The sequence below is a fragment of the Juglans microcarpa x Juglans regia genome, chromosome 7D (assembly GCF_004785595.1).
Source record: "Juglans microcarpa x Juglans regia isolate MS1-56 chromosome 7D, Jm3101_v1.0, whole genome shotgun sequence".
NCBI classification, from domain to species: domain Eukaryota; kingdom Viridiplantae; phylum Streptophyta; class Magnoliopsida; order Fagales; family Juglandaceae; genus Juglans; species Juglans microcarpa x Juglans regia.
Genome location: NC_054606.1, coordinates 2,263,311 through 2,287,290, shown reverse-complemented (window position 1 = coordinate 2,287,290; position 23,980 = coordinate 2,263,311). Strand labels below are relative to the sequence as shown.

Genomic DNA, 23,980 nt, shown 5'->3' with positions numbered 1-23,980 from the left:
TTTTTTTCAAAGCGATTGCATGGTGTTTACGTATTCCACAACAGCATGTAGCATTACTCTTAAATTTATTACATCTTTCTGTATTGCCCAACGACTGACAAGTGATTGAAGATCTGGGAAATTCATGAGCTTCACTCGTGCTGTAGCTGACTATATGCGATATAGATGCATAAAACAATGTTCTGCAAAGAATTAGTGCGGGGTTTGGACAAAATGAGAGCTAAAGAGGAGACCAAAAAATAAAAACCAAATATGAAATGGATAAAATTATAACTTTAAGCGACCTGATAATTAATAAGAATTGTGAAAAATAAGATTTGAGGTTGTTTGCTTTGCAGGGTCTTGACATGAAATGGGTCCACAGGTGATAATCCTAAAATAAAAAAATAAATTAAAATACACGTGGGAAGACAGCAGTCAAATTAAACCATGGTGCGCAGCAATGGTTGATCCTCTGTAAACCCAACCAGTTCCAACAGGGAATTCCACATTGATGACAGCCATTTATAAGATGAAATTTCTCTTCTCATCATCTGTATTGATGCTTGATCTTCCAAGTAAGGCACTATATACTCTTTCATGTCGCTTTGGGAAATCTGCAAATGACCCCCTGAAACGTTTATGAATTTAACTTTTCCAGCTTCATCCAGGATTTTCAAACCAATCCAGTCTTCAGTATAGAGCAGAGTCTGCAGGGAACGAAATATAGTATAGAAACTAATCGGAAAACAAAGGGAAACAATTCATGGGTATCACTTGGAAATTTGAACAGTTCGAATATGCTTCAATGATGTTAAGATTGCATGGATGTTAGTCTTCAGCAATATTTAACAAATAAAGTCATCTACAGAAGCCTAGCACAGAAGATATATTGCTCTCAAGAAGGTAAATTAAGATGAAAGATAGATTACCTCTTGTGCTGGCAAAATTGGGTCAAAGGCTCCATCTGGGTAATATCCAAACCAGGAGGTTTCCTTGGGTACTAAAACCGTGTCCTGCTCAAACTAAAATGCAATCAAAGAGAGAGGAAGTATCACCAAACTTGTCAGAAAAGTTGTAGCTTGCATCGTTTTTAGTGGATCAGGATCAGGAAAAAGGTCACAGAAACAGAATACAACTTTGCAACTCTCACCATGATAAGTACCAAATTATCTAAGCTTGAAAATCGCTCCTTATAGGTGGAATTTCTTGTAGTGTTGATCTCATTGTTAAGCTTTGGGAGAAACTTACATCCTTTTAAATAGGCACTGATATCCTGAAGAAAGGAAAAAGATGATCTTTAGATCTTAGTATCAGAAAATGTCATGGTAGCAATATTGAGAAGGTAGCAATTAGTCGAACTGAAAATATAAGCAACCCCAACTTTCCCCAACGTGAGTTGTGGATCTACCATTGAAGATTCAAAGACAAGTTAATTCAAGAGAACCTGCAACATATCAGCTTTACTTTAGATCTGTAAGCAAAGGTGGTTATACTCACAGTTGGAATTTTAATATAACCACTGGGAGCCAAGTGTTCCTGCAATCCCAACAGTGATTAGTTAAATGGTATTTAATGTCGACAGTGACAAAATAATAAGAAAAACACAGGAGAACAAATTAGTCGAAGTAGTCCTTAAGAATGGACTCAGTGTAACTGTAAAACATCATAATCTTCAACTCAAAAAAGGGTTAAACCTGGACAAAGTCACTGTAGACCTCTAACTCGATTAAAGTGTCCACGAGAATGCAGAACCACTCAGACTGCAAAATACAGCATATCAAGCTATAATGTAGTTCATAAATACACACATTATTAACACATTCAATCAGGAAAAGTAACTGCATAAAAGATATTCATTATTTACCTTTTTTTCCTCAATATCCTTATAGAGCACCCAAGTCCAAATTTTATTTTCCGAAGTGATATCGAAGTGATACAATTTAATACTAGATTACCAAGTCTCTTACATAAAGTCTACACTGAAGAAGTTTTAAGGAGTATAAACTATCAGAAAGATGGGTGCAATATTCTGAATTATTGTGAAGAAATAATTAAACTTATTAAATAAAATATACTCTATGTAACTAAGTTAGATACCTTGAGCCATTATACGATAAATGAAATCTCAAAAAAGAGTGTCAAAGTTAGCACCTGATCCCCATAATTTGGATGCGCACATTGATCTCTCTCCCTCACACTCTCCTTTGTTTCTATGTTAGTGATGATGCTCCTCAAAACTTTTCTTGGTGAGGAGAAGGACCACGAGCTTGTTATATAGTATGCCAAAGTAAAATTAGTCATCAATAGTAATGATGTATATGTTCTTTAAATTCTTCTAAGATTTAATAACTTTTACATATCCATTGATTATAAAACTAAAAAGGCATGAGTTGAGACGACAAAAAGAAAGTGTTAGAAAAACTAAAAGACTCAAAACTTTGAATGAGAATTACTAACTTGATTAGCTATATAATTTTACACTTTGGTTTAACTTCAAAAACATGTATTAAAATTATTCGATTTTCCTTCAATGATATATGTAGTGGAAAGTGGATAATGCGCTAAACAGGAGCATAGCTTCCTGTTTCAAAAATGACATATTATAATAAATTCTCATTATGATCGGCATTTACATCTATGATCCATTTTCATTTTTCTTTTCTTTCAAGTCAGTAAGTTTCAGTAGGTACTGCATTTACTCTCCATTTCCACATCCTTTTAGACTGCGGAGGCATCCAAGGGGGTAGAAGGTATTTTAAATTTGAGAATATGTGGCTTAAAACTGATGGTTTTGTAGATAGGGTCAGATTATGGTGGAATGCTTACAATTTTCAAGGCTCTCCAAGCCTCATAATGGCTAAAAAGTTGGCGCTAAAATAGGACATGAAGCAATGGAACGAACAAGTTTTTGGCAATGTACCTCAACAGAAGCGCTCCTTTTTGAAGAACTACAGGTTCTAGAGGGAGAGGAGGAAGCTAGAACTCTAGCTGAACCTAAAAAAATTCGCAAGAGTCAGGTCGTTGCTAAACATGAAAGAGTAACTCTGATGGAGGAGATTTCATGGAAACAGAAATCAATGGCACTATGGCTTAAAGAGGGGGATAAGTGTACGAAATTCTTTTATAGGGTGGCTAACTTTCACAAGAGGAACAATGCTATTGATACACTGATGGTAGATGGGGTAGTTTCCTCGGACCAAGCTATAATAAAAAATCATATTGAGCAGTTTTATCTACAACTGTTGTCTGAAGAACACAATTGGAGACCAAAAGTGGACAGTTGAACTTTTTCAGCAATAGATCAGCAGAGCGCAGGATGGCTAGAGAGGCCATTTGCAGAATAGGAAGTGTGCAAAGTAATCAGAAGTATGGCTAGCGATGAGGCTCCAGGTCCAGATGGATTTACTATGGGATTCTTTCAAACTTGTTGGGAGGTGATTAAGGAAGACCTTATGCAAGTCTTTCATAATTTTCATGCTAATGCTAGTTTCGAAAAGAGTCTTAATTCTACCTTCTAGCACTCATTCCCAAAAAGACGAGGTCGGTAGATATTAGAGACTATCGTCCCATTAGTCTTGTGAATGGGGTGTATAAGATTCTCTCCAAAGTTCTTGCGAATAGATTGAGCTCGGTCGTGGAAAAGCTAATTTCAAAGCCACAAAACGCATTTGTAAAAGGTAGACAAATACTTGATTCTGGCCTCATTGCAAATAAATTTTGGATGGAAGATTAAAATCTAGAGAACCCGGGTTGCTTTGTAAACTAGACATGGAGAAAGTTTATGACCACGTCAATTGGCGATTCTTACTTTATCTTCTTGCAAGATGTGGATTTTGGGGGAAATGACAGAAATGGATAGAATTTTGTATCTCTTCAATACGATTCTCTATATTGGTGAATGGATCACCGGTGGGTTTCTTCAACTCCTCTCGTGGATTGAGACAGGGTGATTCTCTTTCTCCTCTACTTTTTTTATTCATCATGGAATGTCTAAGTAAAATGATTGAGGGCTTGGTGGACGGGGGGTTTCTTTATGGTTTTCCAGTGGGGAATGGCGAGCTTAACATCTCTCACCTGCTATTTGCCAATGACACTCTTATTTTTTGTGGTGCCCAGCTTGGACACATTCAAGCATTGAGGGCATTACTCCTTTGCTTCGAAGCTACTTCAGGCTTGAGAATTAACCTTTCGAAGTCCGAATTAGTGCCAGTGGGGGTTGTTCATGAAGTGGAGTCTTTAGCTACCCTCTTGGGATGCAAGGTATCTTCACTGTCTCTTAAGTATCTTGGCCTACCATTGGGTGTCTCATTTAAATTTGAAAGAATTTGGGATGGTGTGGTCGAAAAGGTGGAGCGCAGATTGGCTTCTTGGAAGAGACTATATTTGTCAAAAGGTTGCAAGTTGACTTTGATCAAAAGCACTATTTCAAACTTACCCACTTACTTTTTGTCCTTGTTCCCGCTTCCTACAAAGATAGCTAACCGCATAGAGAAGTTACAAAGGGATTTCTTGTGGAGTGGATTGGGGAATGAGTTCAAATTCCATTTGGTTAATTGGTCATCGATTTGCACTCCTATTTGTGGGAGAGGTTTGGGGATTCGCCACTTGACGAAATTCAATCAATCTCTCATGGGCAAATGGTTGTGGAGATACCAACTTGAAAGGGAGGTCCTATGGAAGTTGGTCGTAGACTCTAAATTTGGAGAGGCTTGGGGAGGTTGGTGCTCGAATGAGGCACGAGGCACACATGGAGTGGGGTTATGGAAATTTATAAGGGGACATTGGGAGACCTTTTGAGGACATGAACATATTGTAGTGGGTGATGGTTCTCGCGTTAGATTTTGGTATGATAAATGGTGTGGTGACCATAGCTTTAAAGACGCCTTTCCTGCTATTTTCGAGCTCACAAGGGAAAAGGATACAGCTATTGCCGATCTTTTGATCCTTTCCGATGGCCAACCTCAATGGAATATTGACCTCATTCGGGCAGCTCAAGATTGGGAAGTGGAGATTATTTTAGAGTTTTTTGCGACATTGTATTCAGTAAATATACTAGGGGATACAGGGGATAAGATGCACTGGAGTCATTCTAAGAAAGACAACTTCATTGTTAGATCTTTTTACCAAGCTTTAACGAGTCCTGGACTGACCAAGTTCCTGTGGAAGAGTATATGGCAGACGAAAGCTTCTTCAAAAACAGCTTTTTTTGTTTGGACAGCATCATTGGACAAGATCCTGACTATAGATAATTTGAGGAAGCGTCGGGTAATTGTGCTGGATTAGTGTTGTATGTGTAAGAAGCATGGAGAATCAGTAGATCATTTGTTTCTACATTGTGAGGTGGCCAAGGGCATGTGGGATGATTTTTTTACGAGAGTCGGTTTGTCATGGGTCATGCCTCTTAGTTTGGTGGACTTCCTTGCAAGTTGGCGAGGCATTCGGGGTAACTCACAAGTGGCGGCCATTTGGCGTATGGTTCCTATTTGTATGTATTGGTATATCTGGAGGAAAAGAAATGCAAGAAGCTTTAAAGATTGTGAGAGAACAAAAGAGGAACTAAAACTCTTCTTCTTTAAGTTATTGCTTTTATGGGCGGGAACAATTGTTTGTAACGGTCTAAATGACATTCTCCTATCGATTGTAAACCCTAGTTAGGTGTTTCTCTTATATATTACTTGTGTACCTGGGCTTTGCCTTTTTCTATTTATAAAATTCTTATGATTACATATTATAAAAAATAAAAAAATTGGATACTGCATTTTGAGGTTTGTGAAGGGTTGATAAAACTGAAATTTGCAATCCTTTTTATACTGTAAGATACTATGGATGGAAGTATTAACGCAAAATTTTTAGTACTTTAAGATAATGGCAAGCTATTTAGATCTCCCTACCCAGAGCTTGTCCTGCCCAACACAATTTTACGATAAACTCTATTCACTCCAATAACTATATATGCTTTAAATGTAGAAAATTATTAAAAGTGTCTTAATCGAAAAATAATTTCATATCACGAGGTTAGAGAAGCACATACTCCACAAAATGGAATTGAAGCAATACCGGCATGAGGACCAGCCAACGATATGAAATTCTTAACCTGTAGACATATATAGAATGAGACAACATAAGTAAAATACTAACTAAGAGTGGTAAAAGCAAGTCACATGGGAGGAAAAAAAATAAAGGAGAAGAAATAATGATGAAGATGATGGAGAAGGATCAGGTATTTTGAGGCTTTCATATCCTGACATGGGGCATTGGTAATTGTATGAACTGTTTTAAAGACAGCAACTGCATTGGTTCCACAAATGGTGCTCCATTTGAGGATCTTTTATTAATACCTAATTGTGGCCGGTTTGCTACATTTAATGAATAAACAATACAAGACATATTAGCCAATCTTAGGTAGTTGGGATGAAAGACACAATATGGAGGACACAAATCAAGAATACAAATGGTGGAGAATGATAGAATATGAAGTGCTTCCACAAGGTAGCTGATCGATTAGGAAAAAGAGATTTATACAGGCATGTAGTGGTAAAAGGCAGACATAATTAAGACACTCTGGTATTTTATACCCACTTCATTTGCCAGAGAGGTTAGCACAGGACCTTAGATGGATGGAATCAGAAGGTTGTGTCAAGGCATTGGAAAGCTCCAATAAGTACTTTGAAATTGATAGATCAAAGGCCCCAGGACCAGAGGCTTTAGCCAAAAGCTGTGTGCCTATAGTGATGGAAGATCAATGCAAGCATTGTGATGTGTGTAGGAGAATTTGACTCCAATAAAATTGTCTACCAAACAATTATTGTACATTCATTGCATTGATCCCAGAGGTTAATGTCCTTGGTACCAAGTATCTTTGAGAAGCAAAGTATCAATTAGCACGGAAATGTGTAAAAAGTATTTGGCTTTAAGAAGTTTCTGCATTATCGATTCGATTTGCCAAGATGTTGTCACCTGGAAGGCACTGCATGTGCAGCATATGAATAACAACGTAGCAATATATGTACAAGCCCTGCGTGGATGTGTGGACATTCTAAACTATAATGTCATCATAATTATAACAAATAAAAAAGTAACTCAACAGTGATCAATATACAAGGACTAAAAATATGAAAAGCACTATCAGAGTTATTATCAGATTCTCTTACAGGAGGGGCCCCATCACACCATTCAACCACCCCCCGACCAATCAAGGTACCCTGTGTAACAAAATGACCGTGTTAGATGATATTGATATGTAAAAAACTATGGAATTTTGGATGGTGGAAAAGGAAAAGACAAGAAAATTGAGATAAATGCAATGCAATCTAATTACAAAACTAGAAAGCCTAACAAAGCTTCTCAATCTTACATGAAGAATGCTCCATGTTTTACCCAGCCAATCCTATTTTAAATTTTTTTTTCATCTATCAATCTATAGATGAAATAATATCCAGTTTGCAATTTTAAAAGTATTATATCATTAATGCTTTTAACACATATATGTTACTTTGATCTGGCTGATCCAATGGTGCAAGAACTATCTTAGGCACTCATTATGAACACCCCCGCTCCCCCTACCCACCTTTTTCTATTATCAGCATCAAATCTTGAACACCGAAAGGTAGTGATTTGAGGTTCTGAGAATTCATAATTAAGTGGATGTCACCAAAGCTCATCATGCTCTCCACTGAACTTGGGAACACAAATGACCAAATCTATAGTGGTGTTTATAATATTTGCAGATTAAATGTCCCTGGATTAGTGGGTCCAAGCGAGTCCATTTTTTATGCAATTTTGAAGGACTTTCATTTCAATTTGCAAGTTCCAAGCATATAAATAAAAGATATTGTTGTCACTTGTCTCTATCCATTCTACTATTTTTTTTCCCAAATAAACTCGTCAAAAAGGAAGTCCAAGGGAGTGCAACCCAAGTACACCAGAAGTAGATAAGGGAGGACTTCCCATGTTAGTTACCTGAGAAAGTCCAACTATGTTGTAACCCTCACTTAGTTCACTAATATTCTTCACCTGCATATAGAAACAAAAAACTTGGTGGAAATATATCATGCTTCAATTCCAAGAAGAGGAAACAAAATGCCATTACCAAACAACTTCACCACCTTCTCACAAGCAATAGCAGTCTGAGCACAAAATTTATATAAATGGTTAGTAAATCATTAAATTGGAGAATTCTACATGAAAACCACTCGTCATACTATCAGTTCAAGTGGCACCTGTTCCAATAGCGGCATAGTCCAGGAATCCCATCCTCCATCTCCAATTTCTCTGCAGAGAAAAATTACATATGATTATATTCAAGATTTACCCAACATTTCGCTTGTTGAATATACATTGGATACAAGCCTGATCAGATTTCATAATACCACATATAGAGAAAGACAGCAAGCAATAAGCAGGAAACTCCCAGTGAAAAATTGCCATGCATGCTGATCCGTTGTATTAGGATTTAGGCTCTCCACAAATAATAGTTGAGCACAATTTGAAGACAGCCTGACCTAGGTTTCACATTCTGGACGATAGTTTAAGTTATATAACCATTTTCCAATCTTTTCAAAGGAAAGTTATCTAATAGATCATTTTATGCCAGAGATAGGCAGCTGTCTACACCTGGAGGAGGTCCCCTGAATATAGTCTTATGTCCCACTTGCAGCTAAGCAAAAAGAAGGCAACGTGGATGTATGGCCTAGACATTGGGCTCAGGTTTTGATATATTATCAAACAGAGAATAAATCATAAACATAATAAACTAAAAAATAATACCATACACGCAATATCCTTGAGAGCCCGACCAGTTGCTCAAAAGCTCTGTGAATTTTGCGACCCCCCGACTGCTGCACTTATCACTAATGCCTGCCCCAAAATGAATATAAAATGTCAGTAAGCAGAAAAGGTTTACAAGGGAGAAGTGACTAACTGCATCACTTGGCATAGAGTTCCACTCAATGTGTTGGTGCGCAGTGTTGCTCAAAAAGTTTCCGGTTGAGTGCAACAAACCCATTTTTTGTGCAAACAGTAAACACAATATCACAAAATCTGGCTCTAATATAGGACCCCTTAACTTGAGTCAGTCGAAGAGTAATTTATGTCATGTTTGAGAACAGAGACCGAGCTTGGTGTGATGCAATGGCTATCTAACTACTTGCAGGCATTTTATGAAAGAATTTTAGATTTCATACAATTGTACTGCTTTTCCAGTCGCTTTAATAGAAGGAAAACAAATTTGGTAGAATAGAGTCTTGTGGTCTTTGTTGTGATTTGGTTTCTGACCAATAAGCAATCAACAAAGTAAGTCAAATAAGTTTCTTATATACGGATTTCTGTTTCTTGATACCCAGATAAGGCTAAAAGGAATTAGAACCCAAAGTAAATAAAAAAAAAAATTCTTTTCTTTACCAAAAGTTTCTTTGCAATTAAATGTGTGACAGGAACTCCAACAAACGAAGAAAACCTTTTAATATATTTTGGGTCAAAACATATATCAACGATCAAGTATACCTCGCACCATGTAGAAGCAGATGCTGTTCAAACAACATTTCAGATCGAAGAATTCATGAATAATAGACAAAACTCCCGGTTAAATATCATTTGGAAATCAAACATACTCAATGAAATGGATACTAAAATAAAATGGAATTGCAGAAAGCTAGGAGACGGTGACATACCATGAAATAAATTCCTTTAGAAAGTCATGAAAATATCTATATTCAATCATTAACTCACTAGTGATTTATTTTATTAAAAGGGGAACAAAAAAAGGGAAACGGGAACAGCGTAGATGGTCAACTAGTATACGAAGCAAGAAACCATAGAAACTGGAAAAAAAAATTGCACACAACCCATAAAAACTGAGGGAGTAAGAAGAAGAATGGTAAAAGTTACCATGCAAGACAATGAAAGGAACAGAGTGAACAAGCGGGACCAGAGCGAGCATGCAGATGAAGACAAGGATGGCTGGCGATGGTAGAGAAGCCATTGGTGTTAGGAGGGTGTCTGGTTTTTAGTTACACCAGCATCAGGATCTTGTCCTAAGTTTTTGAGGTTTTGATTTCGAGTTTTGAGGATAGAGGATTTCCGGGTTGGAGGTTCATGTACTGTCAGAAGTTAGAACTTAGAGAGAGAGAGAGAGAGAGAGAGAGAGAGATTAGCTAGAGAGCCTGGAAACAATGCGCCAACTTCAACTACCCTTCCAACAGCTGCCATTTTCTCCAACTGGCTGTGGGTCAAACATTATCCGTATGTAAAATCGTGCAACTACAATAATGTTTTTTTCTTTTTGAAAGAAGAACAAACTTCATTCAAACGTAACGCAGTAGTATAACTTTGACTTTGAAAGAATATAAGTTAATTATTATTTTTAAAGCTCTTTAATACATAAATTTTTTTGTGACCGATACGTCTATTCCATTATTGTATCTCTTTATAAAAAATTATCTGAGAAACAGTACTCTGTTCTAAGACAGATTTAACAAATCTTACATTTTGTTTTAAAATAAAATTAAAGAACTCTACAATCTATCTAAGACAGAGTAAATGACATACTCTATGAACAAAAATTCAAGAGACTATGTGTTTTTTTTTAAACTTAAAACAAAGGAAATAACAAAAAATTAAAAGATATATAGAAAAATAACAAATCACAACTTGAAAAGTTGTAGATCTACATTTTCAACCTTAAAAGAAATAAAAAAATGCAAATACCGAGACTATGGTCACTTACCCTGGAAGTATAGCGAAGTGTCAAGTTTAAAGAAACTAATGGTCTTGATCCCAGAAAAGCCACACGTGGCGGTGATAGAGCTTCCCTTGTGGTGGAGCGTGGATGTCATGCACACGCACTTTGGGCCACGCGTGGTGGTCATCTGGCTCCAGAGAACAACAGATCTACATTTCACCCTACTGTAAATGAAAAAATAAACAAAAGTAGAAAAAAAAAAAAAAAACTAAAGATAATAGGGAGAAGGGATAAGGGAGAAAGGGAGGAGCCAAAACTCCAACCCCCTCCTTTAGTTTGAGTTTTTTAAGAAGGATGGTGGCGGCGGCTGAGTTTATGAGATGAGAGAATAGGATTTTTGGGTTTTGCTCGCCACTTCCACCTTCCATCACATCTTATTATTGAAAAGTGCAATAACGTTGAGTTGCCAAGAAAAATAAAAAAATACAATTATGTTGCGACTTCCTTTTGATTTTTATTAAGATATAAAATAAATAATAAAAATCTATCTCTTTTTATCAGTTTATATTTTTAGGATAAATAATGATTTCACATAATATCAGAATAAAGATCTTGAATTCGAATCCTGATGATCCTTTCTCACGAAACTTAAACTTTTGTAAAGACTAGCACATTGACCCACAGTTATGACTTCTCACTTAAATCATAGTTTGATCTCAAAAAGAATCAAACCTGTGGCATGAAGCTCGTGTTCACAAGTTCACACTTCTTACTTGGGCTACGGGTAACAATTTTAAATCTAATTTAAGTGTTGAAGTAACAATTTTAAGCTCCTTGCATGAATTTGGTGATGAGAGACCAACTTAGGAAAAAACAAAAAAAGATGATTTGATTAGTTTGTGGAAGTGGTATCTACCCCTCAAAAATCATAATTATACTTTGATTATGAACTCTTAACAGAGTTAATGCCCCTTGTGAATTTGACAATATTCATGCGTAACCACCACCCCCCCCAACATACAGTTCAAGAAATTAAAAAAAGAAAATGTTGATAGCCACACCTACTATTCAAATGCTAAAAATTGCAAGCTTTGTGACAACCTATCTTTATCAAACCAAATTCTGATTTCTTTATGTTTCTTAATTTGGACTTTTTTCCCCCTCATTTTATAGTCCTGGATCCCATTATTCTCGCTTAGGCATATGCTTGTTCCGTCGCGAGAGTAAAGCCAATGTTGTAGCCCAACACGCCCAATTCTGGGAGCCAACACAGCAAAAGTTGCAAAACCACTGGACCCCACGTGCCTACTTCTTCCACGAGTCAGGCAACCAATTTTCACTTGTCCGTACACACCCATGTTTTCTTTTCCTTCAAGCCGAACATAAAATTCCAAAATTTCTGTCAAGTTTGGCTCCGTCAGTCACCGGCACCGTGCCGACTTTCTCCCGTGGTGCCCTACTCCCCATCTATCTCACCGACCTACTACGCAAGCCCAGGTATTCTCTCTGCCCCCCCCCCCCCTCTATCTACGGTTTTAGGGTTTTTCAGGCTATCACTGGATTGTTTCGGGTTTTAGAACTCGAGAAGTCAGTATGTCTTGTGGGTATAACTTTCACTGGTTAGTGTAGATTATTTTCTGAGAAGTTATTCTTCAGTATGAAGCGGCAATAATTGGTGAAGGTTGTTTTCACGAGTGATCAATTTCTTTTGATGATTTATGTTTATTTTTTCAGTTTATTGAAATACGTTATAATTTTTTCTAAACATTGGAAAAAGTGCAACTCTGATTGGATTCAAGAGATTTTTTTCCGGGATATATTTTGATGTTTTTTCTGGAATACAATATTTGTTGTCTTCATTCTTAATTCAATCTTTTCGCTGCTATTTCATAAAGTTTTTGGGAATTCTATGGCGAGTTCTCGATTCTTGAATGAAAGTTCTCTCTTATGGGAAAATAGTAAATCTTTCATGACCCAGCCCGAAGCCTAGGTCCAAGCCCAAATATCAACAAACGGCTCTCTCACGATACCTCTGTGCCGCACACCCCCTCCGACGTCTCTCTCTCATCTCTCACATCTCTCCACTGCTGCCGCTCGTTACACGCACAGGTTGCACGCTACCGTGCTCCACCGAACCGGTAAGCCTCTCTCTCTCTCTCTCTCTATATATATATATATATATATATATTTCTCACTTGATTTCCTCGAGTTCCTTCCTTTTCCCGTGATTAAGGCTGCCCTTTCCGGTAGCACCCCTAATTAGTACAGATTCGTTGCTTACTAAGTCGGTGGACTCACCCATTTATCTCCACCATTTTTTTTTTCCGATGACTTTGATGGTTGTGACAATTGGAATAGATGGCGCATGACAAGATTATAAGAGAAAGGTGTGATAAGTGCCAGATGGCATAAGTGAATAGGTGAGATTTTAGAGAACATGTAGTATTGTCGAGTTTACTTTCTTTTGAAGGATTTTTGAGGTATTTGATTTTGGAGGATTATTGTATCTAAGTTTTATATTTTGTGGATTTCAAGTTAAAAGGGTTCACCCCGGGTACGGCGTGAAAAAATCCGAGTGAAATGATTTTCAACATTGTGGCCTTACATAAAATCCCTCCTTTGCAGCCTTCTAATAGGTCATTTTGAGTTAATCTGGAATTCATGTAAATTCAGTTTTGACTTAATTGTTTTTTATTGTGCTGCTGGTATATTGTAAGATCTAGACTGCCAAAATAATGAGTTGAGTTTGTATCATGTTGCAGTATGGGCCCTGATTTAGATCTCCAAGGAAAGTCGAAAGCTGCTATGGAAATTTCGGTTAGTAAGGACAATATAATCTCTCCTGAAGGCTCAGAAGATAAACTTCTGCAATGTGCAAGTAATTGTGAGGACAACACCTTTGGCGTGGAAGAGTTGTTAGTTGAGCGAGCTGGTGAACAGGATGGAATCAAGAATATGGAGCTTAATATAACCGACATTATTGATACAAATGATGCTGTACCGGTTGAAGGTGAATGCCAAGATGTGACTGAGCATTCAAGTTCTTTTGGTGATACAGAATCTGGGTCAGAGAGTGGCTTGATCTTGACTGATGATGAGTCGCAATTGTGTGCAAGTAATGCATCAGTATATGATGGATGCTTTGATGCCTTTAGAATAAGGTACTCGCTGGTTTGAATTATATATTATATGTATTGCTTATTTCTTATCTATTGAGTAGCAGTTATAGAGTTCATGAGCCTAAGATCATGGTATTCATGTAAAGTTTAGAGAGATGTTGTCTCCTTTTTCCATTTTATGTTTTTTTAGAGGTGAAATCACACTTTTCACCCACAACTACCATCCATTTCTCATTTAGCATTATAAACCGAAAAGGTTACAATTAGCACACTAAGCTACAATATATTTCCCTTTGCACCCTCCATTCAAACCTAACTGTTAAGATCGTGCCATATGACCAATTTTTTTGTTCATCTCAATGGCCAAATCATATTCATGGTGTAAATGGAAAAAAATATATAGTTTGGGGTGCAAAATGAAAGTTTTTGTACTGTAGGGTGCAAAGTGATAGATGTGGTAGTTTATGGGTGAGAATTGTAATTAACCCTTTTTAAATGTCGGTAGGAAATTGATAATGTTGTGCTAAAACTAAAAGGTTTGTGAAATGGTGTTTTTCTTCCGTGCCTACCCATATCATTTTATAACTTGTTGGGCCTGTTTGCTTTGATGTCTTCAACTTCAGGCCTTGAGCCAGAGTCTTTCTGGCTGGTCTTAGATTTATAGCAAATTCTCATGCGTTCTGAGAAGAGAATGATGTTATTTAACTGTAGTCATTACAATCTTTTTTTCTTTTTCTTTTTAATTTGTCTTCTCTCTTGGGGAGGGGAAAGGAAAACTTAATCGAGTGAATGGATGACATTAAGGGCAAGGTTTCTTGGCGTGTTTGGACAAGTACCTGTTTAATCTTTTATGTGAATCTTCTATTTTTTAAATCTCCTGTGATTTCTGTTGTTATTTAAACTGTTGATATAGTCAAATCTCAGGAGTCGGCATACCTTTTCTCAAAATCCCTTAAAGTGAGATCTCTTTATTCTATTCTTCTCAATCCCATTTCTCCTGCCCTTGGCCACTTACATCCACTGCAATAGCATATACTAAATCTGCCGCAAACCAAAATAGTGTTTGCAGACCACAGTAACACAAAAACCTTCTCAGCCAAATTAGACTGATACAATGTACTTGCTTTTTATCTGCTCACGTAAAGCAAGTGGGAACGAGATACCTATTCTTTCTTCTTATTATTTATCTTACCATGCATGAGAACATATTGTTGCCTCTATTAACTGAAAAACTCTCTCAGATTCACATGGTTTATTTGTGCTTCTAATCATCCAGGAAGAAAAAGTTAACAGTTCATTGGAGGAAGTTTATACGTCCTCTTATGTGGCGCTGTAAATGGATAGAACTTCAAATTAAGGAGCTCCAGTACCAGGCACTAAAGTACGATAGAGAACTTGCAGTATATGATCAAAGAAAGCAGTTTGAATTTGAAAACTTCACCTTAGAAGGTTTTGACGCAAAGTCTCTTCCCTTTTCCAGACAACTTAGAAATAAGGTCATGATGAGAAAGAAAAGAAAGAGACTTGAAGAGACGGTTGATGTAATGTCATATATGTCACAACATAACCTGTTCTCCTACTATGGTATGGTGTTTACAAATTTTGATGTTTGCTGCAAAATTTTGCCTCATATAAGTATAATTCATGTTTTGTTTTTTAAACTCTCTTTTTTCTTCCACAGAAAATAAGAGGTCTATTGCTGATGGTGCTCCTATAGAAGGGTATTGTGGTAATCTAGGTAAGAAGTACTAAAGTCAATTTAATAGACTAGTTAGGCTGTGAAATAAGAATAGAATGTTGCATCAATGTCCCTTATCAAAAAAAGAATGTTGCATCAATGTCCATTTGCTTGCAACTTTGCTAGTCATTGACAAAAAAAAAAAAAAATGCATTTGCTTGTGTTTAGTATATGTTGTTTGATGGTCAAAACATTAATGAGACAAGAAGAGATGGCCTTTTTATGTGGCATTTTGCAACTATAGAATTGTGTGTGCGGGTGTGTGTGTGATCAACAAAATAATGAAAGATATATCTTTGATTATGGCTGTAAATGAACTGTGCCATCCATGAAAATATTTAGCTCATTTTATAGAAAATCGACTTCATTCAGTTCACTTAGGTAAAAGAACGGCGCTTTAACATTTTGAATTGTTTATTAAAGGAGCTCCGTCCTGTGTGAATAAGCTTGTTACAACTTCATATCTATTATTGAGTAGCGCTAAATACGTTCCCATGGACGGCACAAGCTCTCACCTTCCATAGGAAATAACTATTATTGAGTAGTGCTAAATACGATCCCACGGACAGCACTTGCTCTTATTTCTAATACCATGCAAGGTGGTTCATTGGTTAGAGAAATTGCAAAGAGATTTCCTATGGAGGGGAATAGACGAAGAATTCAAGTTTCATTTGGTGAATTGGGCTATGGTTTGTACCCCTATATGCGAAGGCAGGTTGGGAATTCGGAATTTGTTGGTTTTCAACAAGGCTTTATTGGGTAAATGGTTATGGAGATATCAGGAAGAATGGGGAGCTTTGCGGAGGGTGATCATAGATTTAAAATATGGTGGATTGTGGGGAAGATGGTGCTTGAATGAGGTGAATGGACCACATGGGGTGGGGCTTTGGAAACACATAAGAAGTGGCTGTACCAATCTCCATCGATCAACACGTTTTGTAGTTGGGAATGGGTCTAGAATTAAAATTCTGGAATGACTTATGGTGTGGAGATTGAATCCTCAAAGAAGCCTACCCAATACTATACAACATTGCACAAAGAAAGGCGGCCTCCATAGCAGAGCTTATGGATCTCTCTAGTGGTTCACCCCAATGGAACATCATTTTCCTTAGAGCTGCCTAAGATTGGAAAATTGACACATCTACAGATTTCTTCAATCTTGTACACACTTGTAGTATGTCTGGAGGAGCGGATAAGATGATATGGTCAACATCCAAGAAGGGGAGATACATTGTACAGTCGTACTATAAATCTCTTATGACACACTCTACAAGAACATTCCCATGGAAGAACATATGGAAGACTAAGGTCCCCCTAAAAGCTTCTATTTTTGTATGGACAGTTTCGTTAGGGAAGAGTCTCACCTTTAGATAATCTAAGGAAACGCGGCTTCATTGTATTGGATTGGTGCTACATGTGTGTGGTGAGTCTATGGATCATCTATTATTGCATTGTGATGTAGCCATGAGTTTATGGAACGATATATTCACTAGAGTGGGACTCATTTGGGTAATGCCAAGAAGGGTTATTGAATTTTTGGCCAGTTGGCAAGGAATCCGGGGTAATTCTCAAATTGCAGTTATGTGGAAGATGATACTGTCTATGGTGGTGCATATGGATGGAGAGGAACGGTTAGAGCTTTGAGGATCGTGAACGGACAATGGATGAGCTTATAACTTTTTTTCTGCGCACTTTATTCTATTGGTTGACTGTAATAGATTTTAATGGCATGAACGTACATGATTTTCTTGTATCTTTAGACAGTCATGCCTAGGTATGGCTCTTGTATATGTCCTGTGTACTTGGCTTCGCCTATTATCAATAAAATACTTATTTAAAAATATGATCCCATGGTGTGCAAGCCTTACGCAGGCCCTTTGGGAAAAAAGTGGGACCCACTGGGTCCCCCCTTTTTTTGTCAAAAGGCTTGGGTGGGGCTTGAATGTCCTAGACTTGCTAGAATCATTTTCCTTTAGGAAATATAGCTAAAATTCTTGTGAGCATGAGTTTTGATATAAATATGTGTATGTTTCTTCGATTCTTAATTTTACTCATAAAAAAAAATTGTGTATGTTTCTTTGTATGAATGTATATATATATATATCGTTTAATATACTCATATAGACTAATGGCTAGATTTTCTAAATTTCCAGACAAGGTTATTATATAATATTAATTTTCTTTTTATGATAAAGATTACATTAGTTGTTATACGTATATGATTGGTGAATTTATATTTATGAGTCCATAAAAAAAATAGTTTATCTAATTAACTTGAACAATATGCTTTTAATGATCATTAATTAAATAATAAGTAACTTTGGTTCACAAAATGTATAAAATCTCACTGATTAATATTCGCTTTATATGAGGAAGAATAAGTTAATTATGAAGCTCGTGAACAAGCTTGGGCTTATTAACAAATTAAATGAACCAACATAAAAGGCTAATCTAGCTTGGTGATGTGTTCGATCTTGGCACATTCTTGAATCAAATCTGACAACTAATCTTGACCTTCAATATTAGGCTCTGCTGGACTTGATTATGGTTCTCCTGATTATATCTCCTTGTATTTTTACTTTTTGAGGCACCGGAAGAAATTTTATCTAAACATGGTGATTTGACTGGGTCCAGTGCATCTTAATGTCTTCCAGCAGGATCTTAGATCTTGAAAGAGCATGTTGATTTCCTGCTAGTCCTGTAGAAAATGTTTTGTTTAGCCTTTCTCTCTAGCGATAATTATCGGCACTAATTTTCTCATGCTGATTTCTGCAGATAAGATTACTAATGGCGGTAATGAGTTTGGGATAAATGATGGATGGTCATCTCTTGAATTTGGAAATGGTGATAATTCCTTGGAACAGATTCTCTGGAAGATTGAAGTGGCACATTCTCAAGTTCGCAAGCTGAAGACCCAAATTGACAAGGTGATCAGTGAAAATCCTGGAAAGTTCTGCTCCATAAATAAGTTGAGCTTGCCTGTACCATCTGATGCACTGATCAGTTCTGATCAAAGTCCTGCCTCTCCTCCTGATAATGGACATAGATTATCTGCTAAATCTCCATTTACTTCTCGGCATATATCTGAGGGTAGCATGGGAGATATACCTATGTCTGAAAGTGCAGTTTTCAGTCTTGGGGATGGGAACCCTCTTTCGAATATAATTGAAAGCATCGACCAGTCTCAGGTGAGGGGTTTATATGAAAATGTAAGTGTTTCTTCTGTGGCATGATTTACAGGTCTCTGCTTAATTTTTGTTTGTAGAATATTGTTGTAACTATGTTCATATAAGCCTTCTTTTCTGCCTGTCATTGGTAGCCCATGGGTAGTAAACTGAGGATGAGAAGAGGTTTTGGTTATTAGCTCACTTGTTATAATCTGTGACATAAAACTATTCAAAGTTGTCCCATTTTATCAGCCACTCAGTGAAATAGAACAAGTTGACTTTTTGCTGTACATGAAAGCTATTCAAGTTGTCGCATTTTCGGTGAATTAGCTGCTGGTGTTTCTCGTCTTTGGAGTTTTCCTGTAATGTAACTCATCCATGCATATACGTGGACATGGTATCCTGTCGGTGCACCTCTGTTCATTTGGTGGTTACAGATCCCGAATGAACCGTTATTTGTGACTGTTAATTGTATATTGGTTAAACCACCAAAGTTGCTTGGACATTTTATCATATGTCGCAACTAATTTGTTCTTCATGCCTGTAGACTGAGGAAGGAATTCTAATACATAATCAGGCTGCCAAGGAAGAGTCGGATGATTTTGGTGAAGTCGGAGGTTGGTTCATAGAGAAGCCTCAGGTACCGCTGGAAGAGCAGAAAACTATTCCTCAAGACCTGCCCACAGAGACAGCGATGCCCAAGGTTCAATCTAATGTAAAATCATGTTCCCCTTCCAAGTCAAGTTTTCCTCGGCACACAAGAAGACGTGGGCGGAGAAAAGCTGGCTCAAAGAGGTGGAGCAGGAGATCTTCAGGTTAGCTGGATTTTACAAGCCGATATAATTTTTTTTCTTATTTGTTCCAAGGATGGAAAACCAAGATATTCAGAAAGGATGTCAACAGCTTCCGTTGCTCTTCAGAATTTGTATATGCCGCCTATTTTACTGTATATATTCTACCTCTCTCTTGTAGCATTGATTTCGAATATAATGGAAGCACTGTTAATCTGTTTGGATTTGAACTTGTAATTATTTTGCCAAGTTTGTGTTTTTTCACGTTTTGGTGGATATATTAAGACCAGTTTGGGATATCTAAAGGACTAGCCCGATGCTTCCATATCCCCTTTGCCACTCTGTTTAGATGCCTCATAAAACAAAGTTCACTCAAAATGATTTTTGGGAGGGAAAATCTTCGCATCAGCCCTGTTTATTCTTCACACCCGACACCTGATGTAGCAAACCAGGTTCACTAACAAGTGAACCGGTTTCTAACCCCAACCCCCCCCCCCCCCCCCCCCCCCCCCCCCCCCCCCCCCCCCCCCCCCCAGGGCAGAATCTCCTCTCCTCCCCTTCTTCTCTGCGAATCAAGCTCCCCTCGTCAATGACCAATACATCTTTTCTGTGAATCAAGCTGCCCCGCGTGAATCTTCTTTTTCCCAAGAAACTTAGCGCTCCCTGTTGTCATGCTAGTAGCTGTAATTGAGGTTGTTGCAGTGTGTTCGGGGCTGTCGTTATGCCAAGGCTCGTGTCTACAACCATGTTCACCATCACCTGAGGTGGTGCCATGTTGCTCAATGGAGCTGGTGGTGAGTCGGTGTCTGAGTTGCCAAGTGGCCCAGAAACTGTGCTCTCCTTCTCTTCCATGAATAAAATATGTTTGAACAGGACAGAGAAGCGGGTGTACAACCAGGAAGGTTTTGTTTTTCGATTCTAGAAGAGGAAACGAGGAAGATGAAGAAGTTTGAACAAAGAGGATGTATTCAAATGGCGCCAGAAGTAGCGAATGGAATAAGGGCTGCTAGCTGTAGCTTTTTCTTTTTTTTTTTGCCCTTTTTAACTTTGGTCGCAGATTTCATAAAAACTTCCCACCATTAATGATTGGAAGGCAGGAAAATGACTCGGAACAAAACTGTATGGTATGGTCTGCAGTGCGTATACGTACATTTCAGGAGAAGAAAAAAAAAACTTATTTTCCACATCATGTGTGGGTTGTGAAAAATGAATAGAACTCTTTTTGGGATGTCAAGATGACCCTTCTCCATGCTTGTACGCTTGGGCTTCTGTTGCTCCTTTTTGGTTGTCCTTCCTCTCATGATTCCTTCTAGCTTTTAGCTTTGATCACTAGGACTAAAGGGGGTAGAACGGAATAATTATCTTCATCTTGACCTGATGGTATCCAGTGCGTCTTATTAGATGGTGATTCAGCCTTTTAACATTGATTTTTACTGTGCACAAAAAAAAAAAAAAAAGAAAAAAGATCGGTCTTTTAACAATTTCAGCTGCTGTGGCCTGTGCATTTAGGAAGTGCAAAGAGAACTCAATTAGAGTTGGTATTGCTTGCTGTTATTTCAGAAATTAACAGAGACGAGATCCTACAAAGAAGACAATGGGAGTGGTCTTCATGATTTTTAGCTGGGCCAAATTCTCTCCGGCTCTCTCTGCAGCCATGACTCATTGGCTGCTGATAGTGTTGTTGCTATTCCGGTGAGCATCATTGGAATCTGTCTCCTTTGCTGGGATTGACACACCCTCCATGAGATCGAGGAGCACTTTCCTCCTCTGTAACTGATCTTTTGCTTCATTCCATTTTTCAAACGCAAGCCTGCTTATGGTAAATTAGTAACATACACGTGGGCTAGGAGAAAATGAGAGGATCAAATGAATGTGCAAGGATGCATACTCAGCTATTATATCTAGGATATCTACTGTAATATATGATTGAGGTTGAGCTTATTCTCAGCTGGACAATATTCATCGAACAAGAATATAATGATATACGGAAACAAAACAAAAAAAGATATAATGCAAGACGATAGATAACAATCATACATGTAGAACCTCCAAATGTGTATACTCTATCCTCCTTGAATCTACCATCGACCTCAATCATGAAATTTGATGCGATGGAACTTGTATCAGCTTTGGGCTTCGCCCAAGCCACAGAAGTAGTAATTCACGCCGCCTCTATAGTTTAAATAATCTGTCCCTTCATGTGCTTCTGCAACAGCTCCAACACAAAATGTAGAGACTTCAAATGTGGGTACGCTCTATCCCCAGCCACAAACTCCCTGACTCTACCATCAATCTCAATAACACTACAACCCACCTCTTTATTTGCTCCATTCTTTCTCATCAATCCCTTAATTTCTTCTACATCTCTCCACCTTTCATCTATGGCATACAAATTTCTCAACATTACATAGTTTCCATCATTTTGTGGCTCCACTTTGACTGCTTTGTTGAGTATTCTCTCGGCTCTCATAACATCGTTAGAGCATCCACATGCGAATAGAAAAGAACTCAAGATTATCCCGTTAACCTTGTGAGGCATACTCTCAATCAACTGCTCAGCTTCATCCAAGCACCCAGCCCTCCCCAGAAGATCTATCATACAGCCATAGTGCTCAATCTTTGGGGTAAGCGCAAATTCTTCCATTGCTTTAAACCATTTCTTCCCCTCCTCCACTAGACCACTATGGTTACAAGCAGACAAAACACCAAGCATGGTTATTTCATTTGGCTTATGTCTTTCTCGTCGCATCTCCAAGAATATCTCTAATGCTTCCCTTGCGCGGCCGTTGACTGCAAACCCATATATTAAAGCATTCCAAGAAGCCGTTTCTTTTCCAGGCATCTCGTCAAAAAGTCTTTTGGCTTTTGTAATTTCGCCACATTTTGCATACATATCAACAAGCGCAGTGCAGACATTAGTTGCTCTATCAAGCCTCCTCTCCCGAATAAACCGGTGAACCCAGCCACCTAAATCGAGAGCACCCAAATCAGCAATAGCAGGAAGAATGCTTACGACAGTTACTTCATCTGGTTCGAATGATGTGGTTGATTGCATTTCCTGAAATAATCTCAATGCTTCATAAGGTTGTTTGTTCTGGCAATATCCACCAATCATTGCATTCCATGAAAATAGATTCTTGTACGGCATGGCATCAAAGAGCAACCTAGCAGATTCAACATCACCCTTATGGCAGTACCCATAAATCATGCTGGTCCAAGACACCACATTCTTGTCTGGCATCTCATCAAACAGTTTTTTAGCCAAGCCCATTTCTCCAAATTTGACATGACCATCAATCATTGCGTTAAACAACGCCGCGTCTTTCTCAGGCATCTGATCAAAAAGCAACCTTGCCTTACTTATATCCCCGGACCTCACATACCCACAAATAAGAGCTGTCCATGACACTAAACTTCTTTCCGTCATCTCTTCGAACAACATTCTTGCACAATCCATCTTCCCACACTTAGCATACATATCAACCAGCGCCGTTGATACGTGCAGACTCGAGCCAAATCCAAATTTAGAAACGTGACCGTGCACCTCTAGGCCTTCCCAAATAGCCACATTCAAGCCACAAGACTTGGCCAAAATTGGGAATGTGTAACCATCGGGAGTGAAACCCGTGTCCCTCCTAAGATCCCTGTAAAGAATGAAAGACTCGACGAATTGGCGCATATCCACATGGGCTTTGATCATGGAGTTACAAAGGAACGCTTCATCTCTCTCAGGCCGGTGATCGAACACGCGACGAGCGTGGTGGACGCCAGCAAGTGGGTTTGCCGTGGCAAAGAGAGGAAGCGAAGCGCAGGTTTTGACGAATGTTGTGAGGAGATTAACGTTGGTTTCAACGGCGTTCCGGAGCATGAAAGCGTGGATTTTGAGGATAGAAGCCATGGTGTTTCGTTGTTGGAGGAGGTATAAGCATTTCCTCTCTATAGAGCTCCATAGGAATGGCTTCTCAACCATTCGCATTAACCGTATTGGTTTAGCTATAAATTTTCATGTTTGAACCATCTTCCTCGCCACCCCATCGGTGCTTAAACCATTGACGTTGGGCTTTGTCACTAAGATCCATTGAATATAATGGCCGGTAGGAGAAGTGATATTTGTAACGAGTGCCTAAAAGCGCTTCTACGTCATTTCTTTTAAAATAATAATAATAAAAAATAATTTTGTCATATCATTTTTCTTCTTCTTTTTTGCCCCAGAATCGAACAATCAACAAAAAAAATTTATAAATATAAATATTTTTATAGTAATTAATGTGACAAGCTTCGATATGAGTTTGATGTTTGTTGTGTCGATATACAAAATTATAAATTTAAGTACTTATAAATCTATTTATTTTTTTAAAAAAATTACATTATTTATAAGTTGGTGTGCGAACTTATCATTTACAATAGGATAAGAAAACTCACAAATTTTAATAAATATATATTTTATATAAATTGAAAGTCGTCTTTATATGTATTTGATGTATCATATGCGTTAGGCAACATCA

General features: G+C 37.9%; 3 protein-coding genes across 6 annotated transcripts; 1 reads left to right on the top strand and 2 right to left on the bottom strand.

Annotated features, from left to right (window-relative positions):
- Positions 1 to 253: 253 nt before the first annotated feature.
- LOC121238511 (palmitoyl-protein thioesterase 1) lies at positions 254 to 10,172 on the bottom strand. Of its 3 annotated transcripts, none has more exons than XM_041135412.1 (12): positions 9,868 to 10,172; positions 8,754 to 8,838; positions 8,202 to 8,253; positions 8,088 to 8,108; positions 7,942 to 7,995; positions 7,134 to 7,184; positions 6,014 to 6,076; positions 1,677 to 1,742; positions 1,480 to 1,518; positions 1,133 to 1,255; positions 912 to 1,004; positions 254 to 689 (listed from the first exon to the last, which is right to left on the bottom strand). In XM_041135412.1, the coding sequence occupies exons 1-12, from the start codon at positions 9,959 to 9,961 to the stop codon at positions 423 to 425; spliced, it is 1,008 nt and encodes a 335-aa protein (XP_040991346.1). In that variant the 5' UTR covers positions 9,962 to 10,172; the 3' UTR covers positions 254 to 422. The 3 variants fall into 3 exon arrangements, with proteins under 3 accessions (XP_040991346.1, XP_040991347.1, XP_040991348.1); XM_041135413.1 differs by having other exon boundaries at positions 912 to 995; XM_041135414.1 differs by lacking the exon at positions 9,868 to 10,172 and having other exon boundaries at positions 8,749 to 8,838.
- A 1,653-nt stretch (positions 10,173 to 11,825) lies between these two features.
- Positions 11,826 to 19,705, top strand: LOC121238509. Its single transcript, XM_041135409.1, has 6 exons — positions 11,826 to 12,157; positions 13,423 to 13,821; positions 15,056 to 15,363; positions 15,461 to 15,517; positions 18,293 to 18,726; positions 19,232 to 19,705. Exons 2-6 carry the CDS (start codon positions 13,424 to 13,426, stop codon positions 19,502 to 19,504), a joined length of 1,470 nt encoding a protein of 489 aa, XP_040991343.1. The 5' UTR covers positions 11,826 to 12,157; position 13,423; the 3' UTR covers positions 19,505 to 19,705.
- A 1,287-nt stretch (positions 19,706 to 20,992) lies between these two features.
- On the bottom strand, positions 20,993 to 23,596 carry LOC121238507 (pentatricopeptide repeat-containing protein At2g44880). Of its 2 annotated transcripts, XR_005935134.1 has the most exons (2): positions 21,513 to 23,596; positions 20,993 to 21,285 (listed from the first exon to the last, which is right to left on the bottom strand). XR_005935134.1 is itself a non-coding variant. In XM_041135407.1 (1 exon), the coding sequence occupies exon 1, from the start codon at positions 23,449 to 23,451 to the stop codon at positions 21,655 to 21,657; it is 1,797 nt and encodes a 598-aa protein (XP_040991341.1). In that variant the 5' UTR covers positions 23,452 to 23,596; the 3' UTR covers positions 21,343 to 21,654. The 2 variants fall into 2 exon arrangements, 1 of the variants encoding a protein (XP_040991341.1); XM_041135407.1 differs by lacking the exon at positions 20,993 to 21,285 and having other exon boundaries at positions 21,343 to 23,596.
- Between the last annotated feature and the right edge of the window lie 384 nt (positions 23,597 to 23,980).

Bases quoted from the DNA above. Each gene is read 5' to 3' on its own strand.
- LOC121238511 (XM_041135412.1), bottom strand. From the start codon at position 9,961: ATGGCTTCTCTACCATCGCCAGCCATCCTTGTCTTCATCTGCATGCTC. The intron at 7,996-8,087 runs GTGGTGAAGTTG...TTCTATATGCAG, and splicing joins CTGCTATTGCTTGTGAGAAG to GTGAAGAATATTAGTGAACT. The intron at 7,185-7,941 runs GTAACTAACATG...TTTGTTACACAG, and splicing joins ACATAGTTGGACTTTCTCAG to GGTACCTTGATTGGTCGGGG.
- LOC121238509 (XM_041135409.1), top strand. From the start codon at position 13,424: ATGGGCCCTGATTTAGATCTCCAAGGAAAGTCGAAAGCTGCTATGGAA. The intron at 13,822-15,055 runs GTACTCGCTGGT...CTAATCATCCAG, and splicing joins TTTGATGCCTTTAGAATAAG to GAAGAAAAAGTTAACAGTTC. The intron at 18,727-19,231 runs GTAAGTGTTTCT...TCATGCCTGTAG, and splicing joins TGAGGGGTTTATATGAAAAT to ACTGAGGAAGGAATTCTAAT.
- LOC121238507 (XM_041135407.1), bottom strand. From the start codon at position 23,451: ATGCGAATGGTTGAGAAGCCATTCCTATGGAGCTCTATAGAGAGGAAA.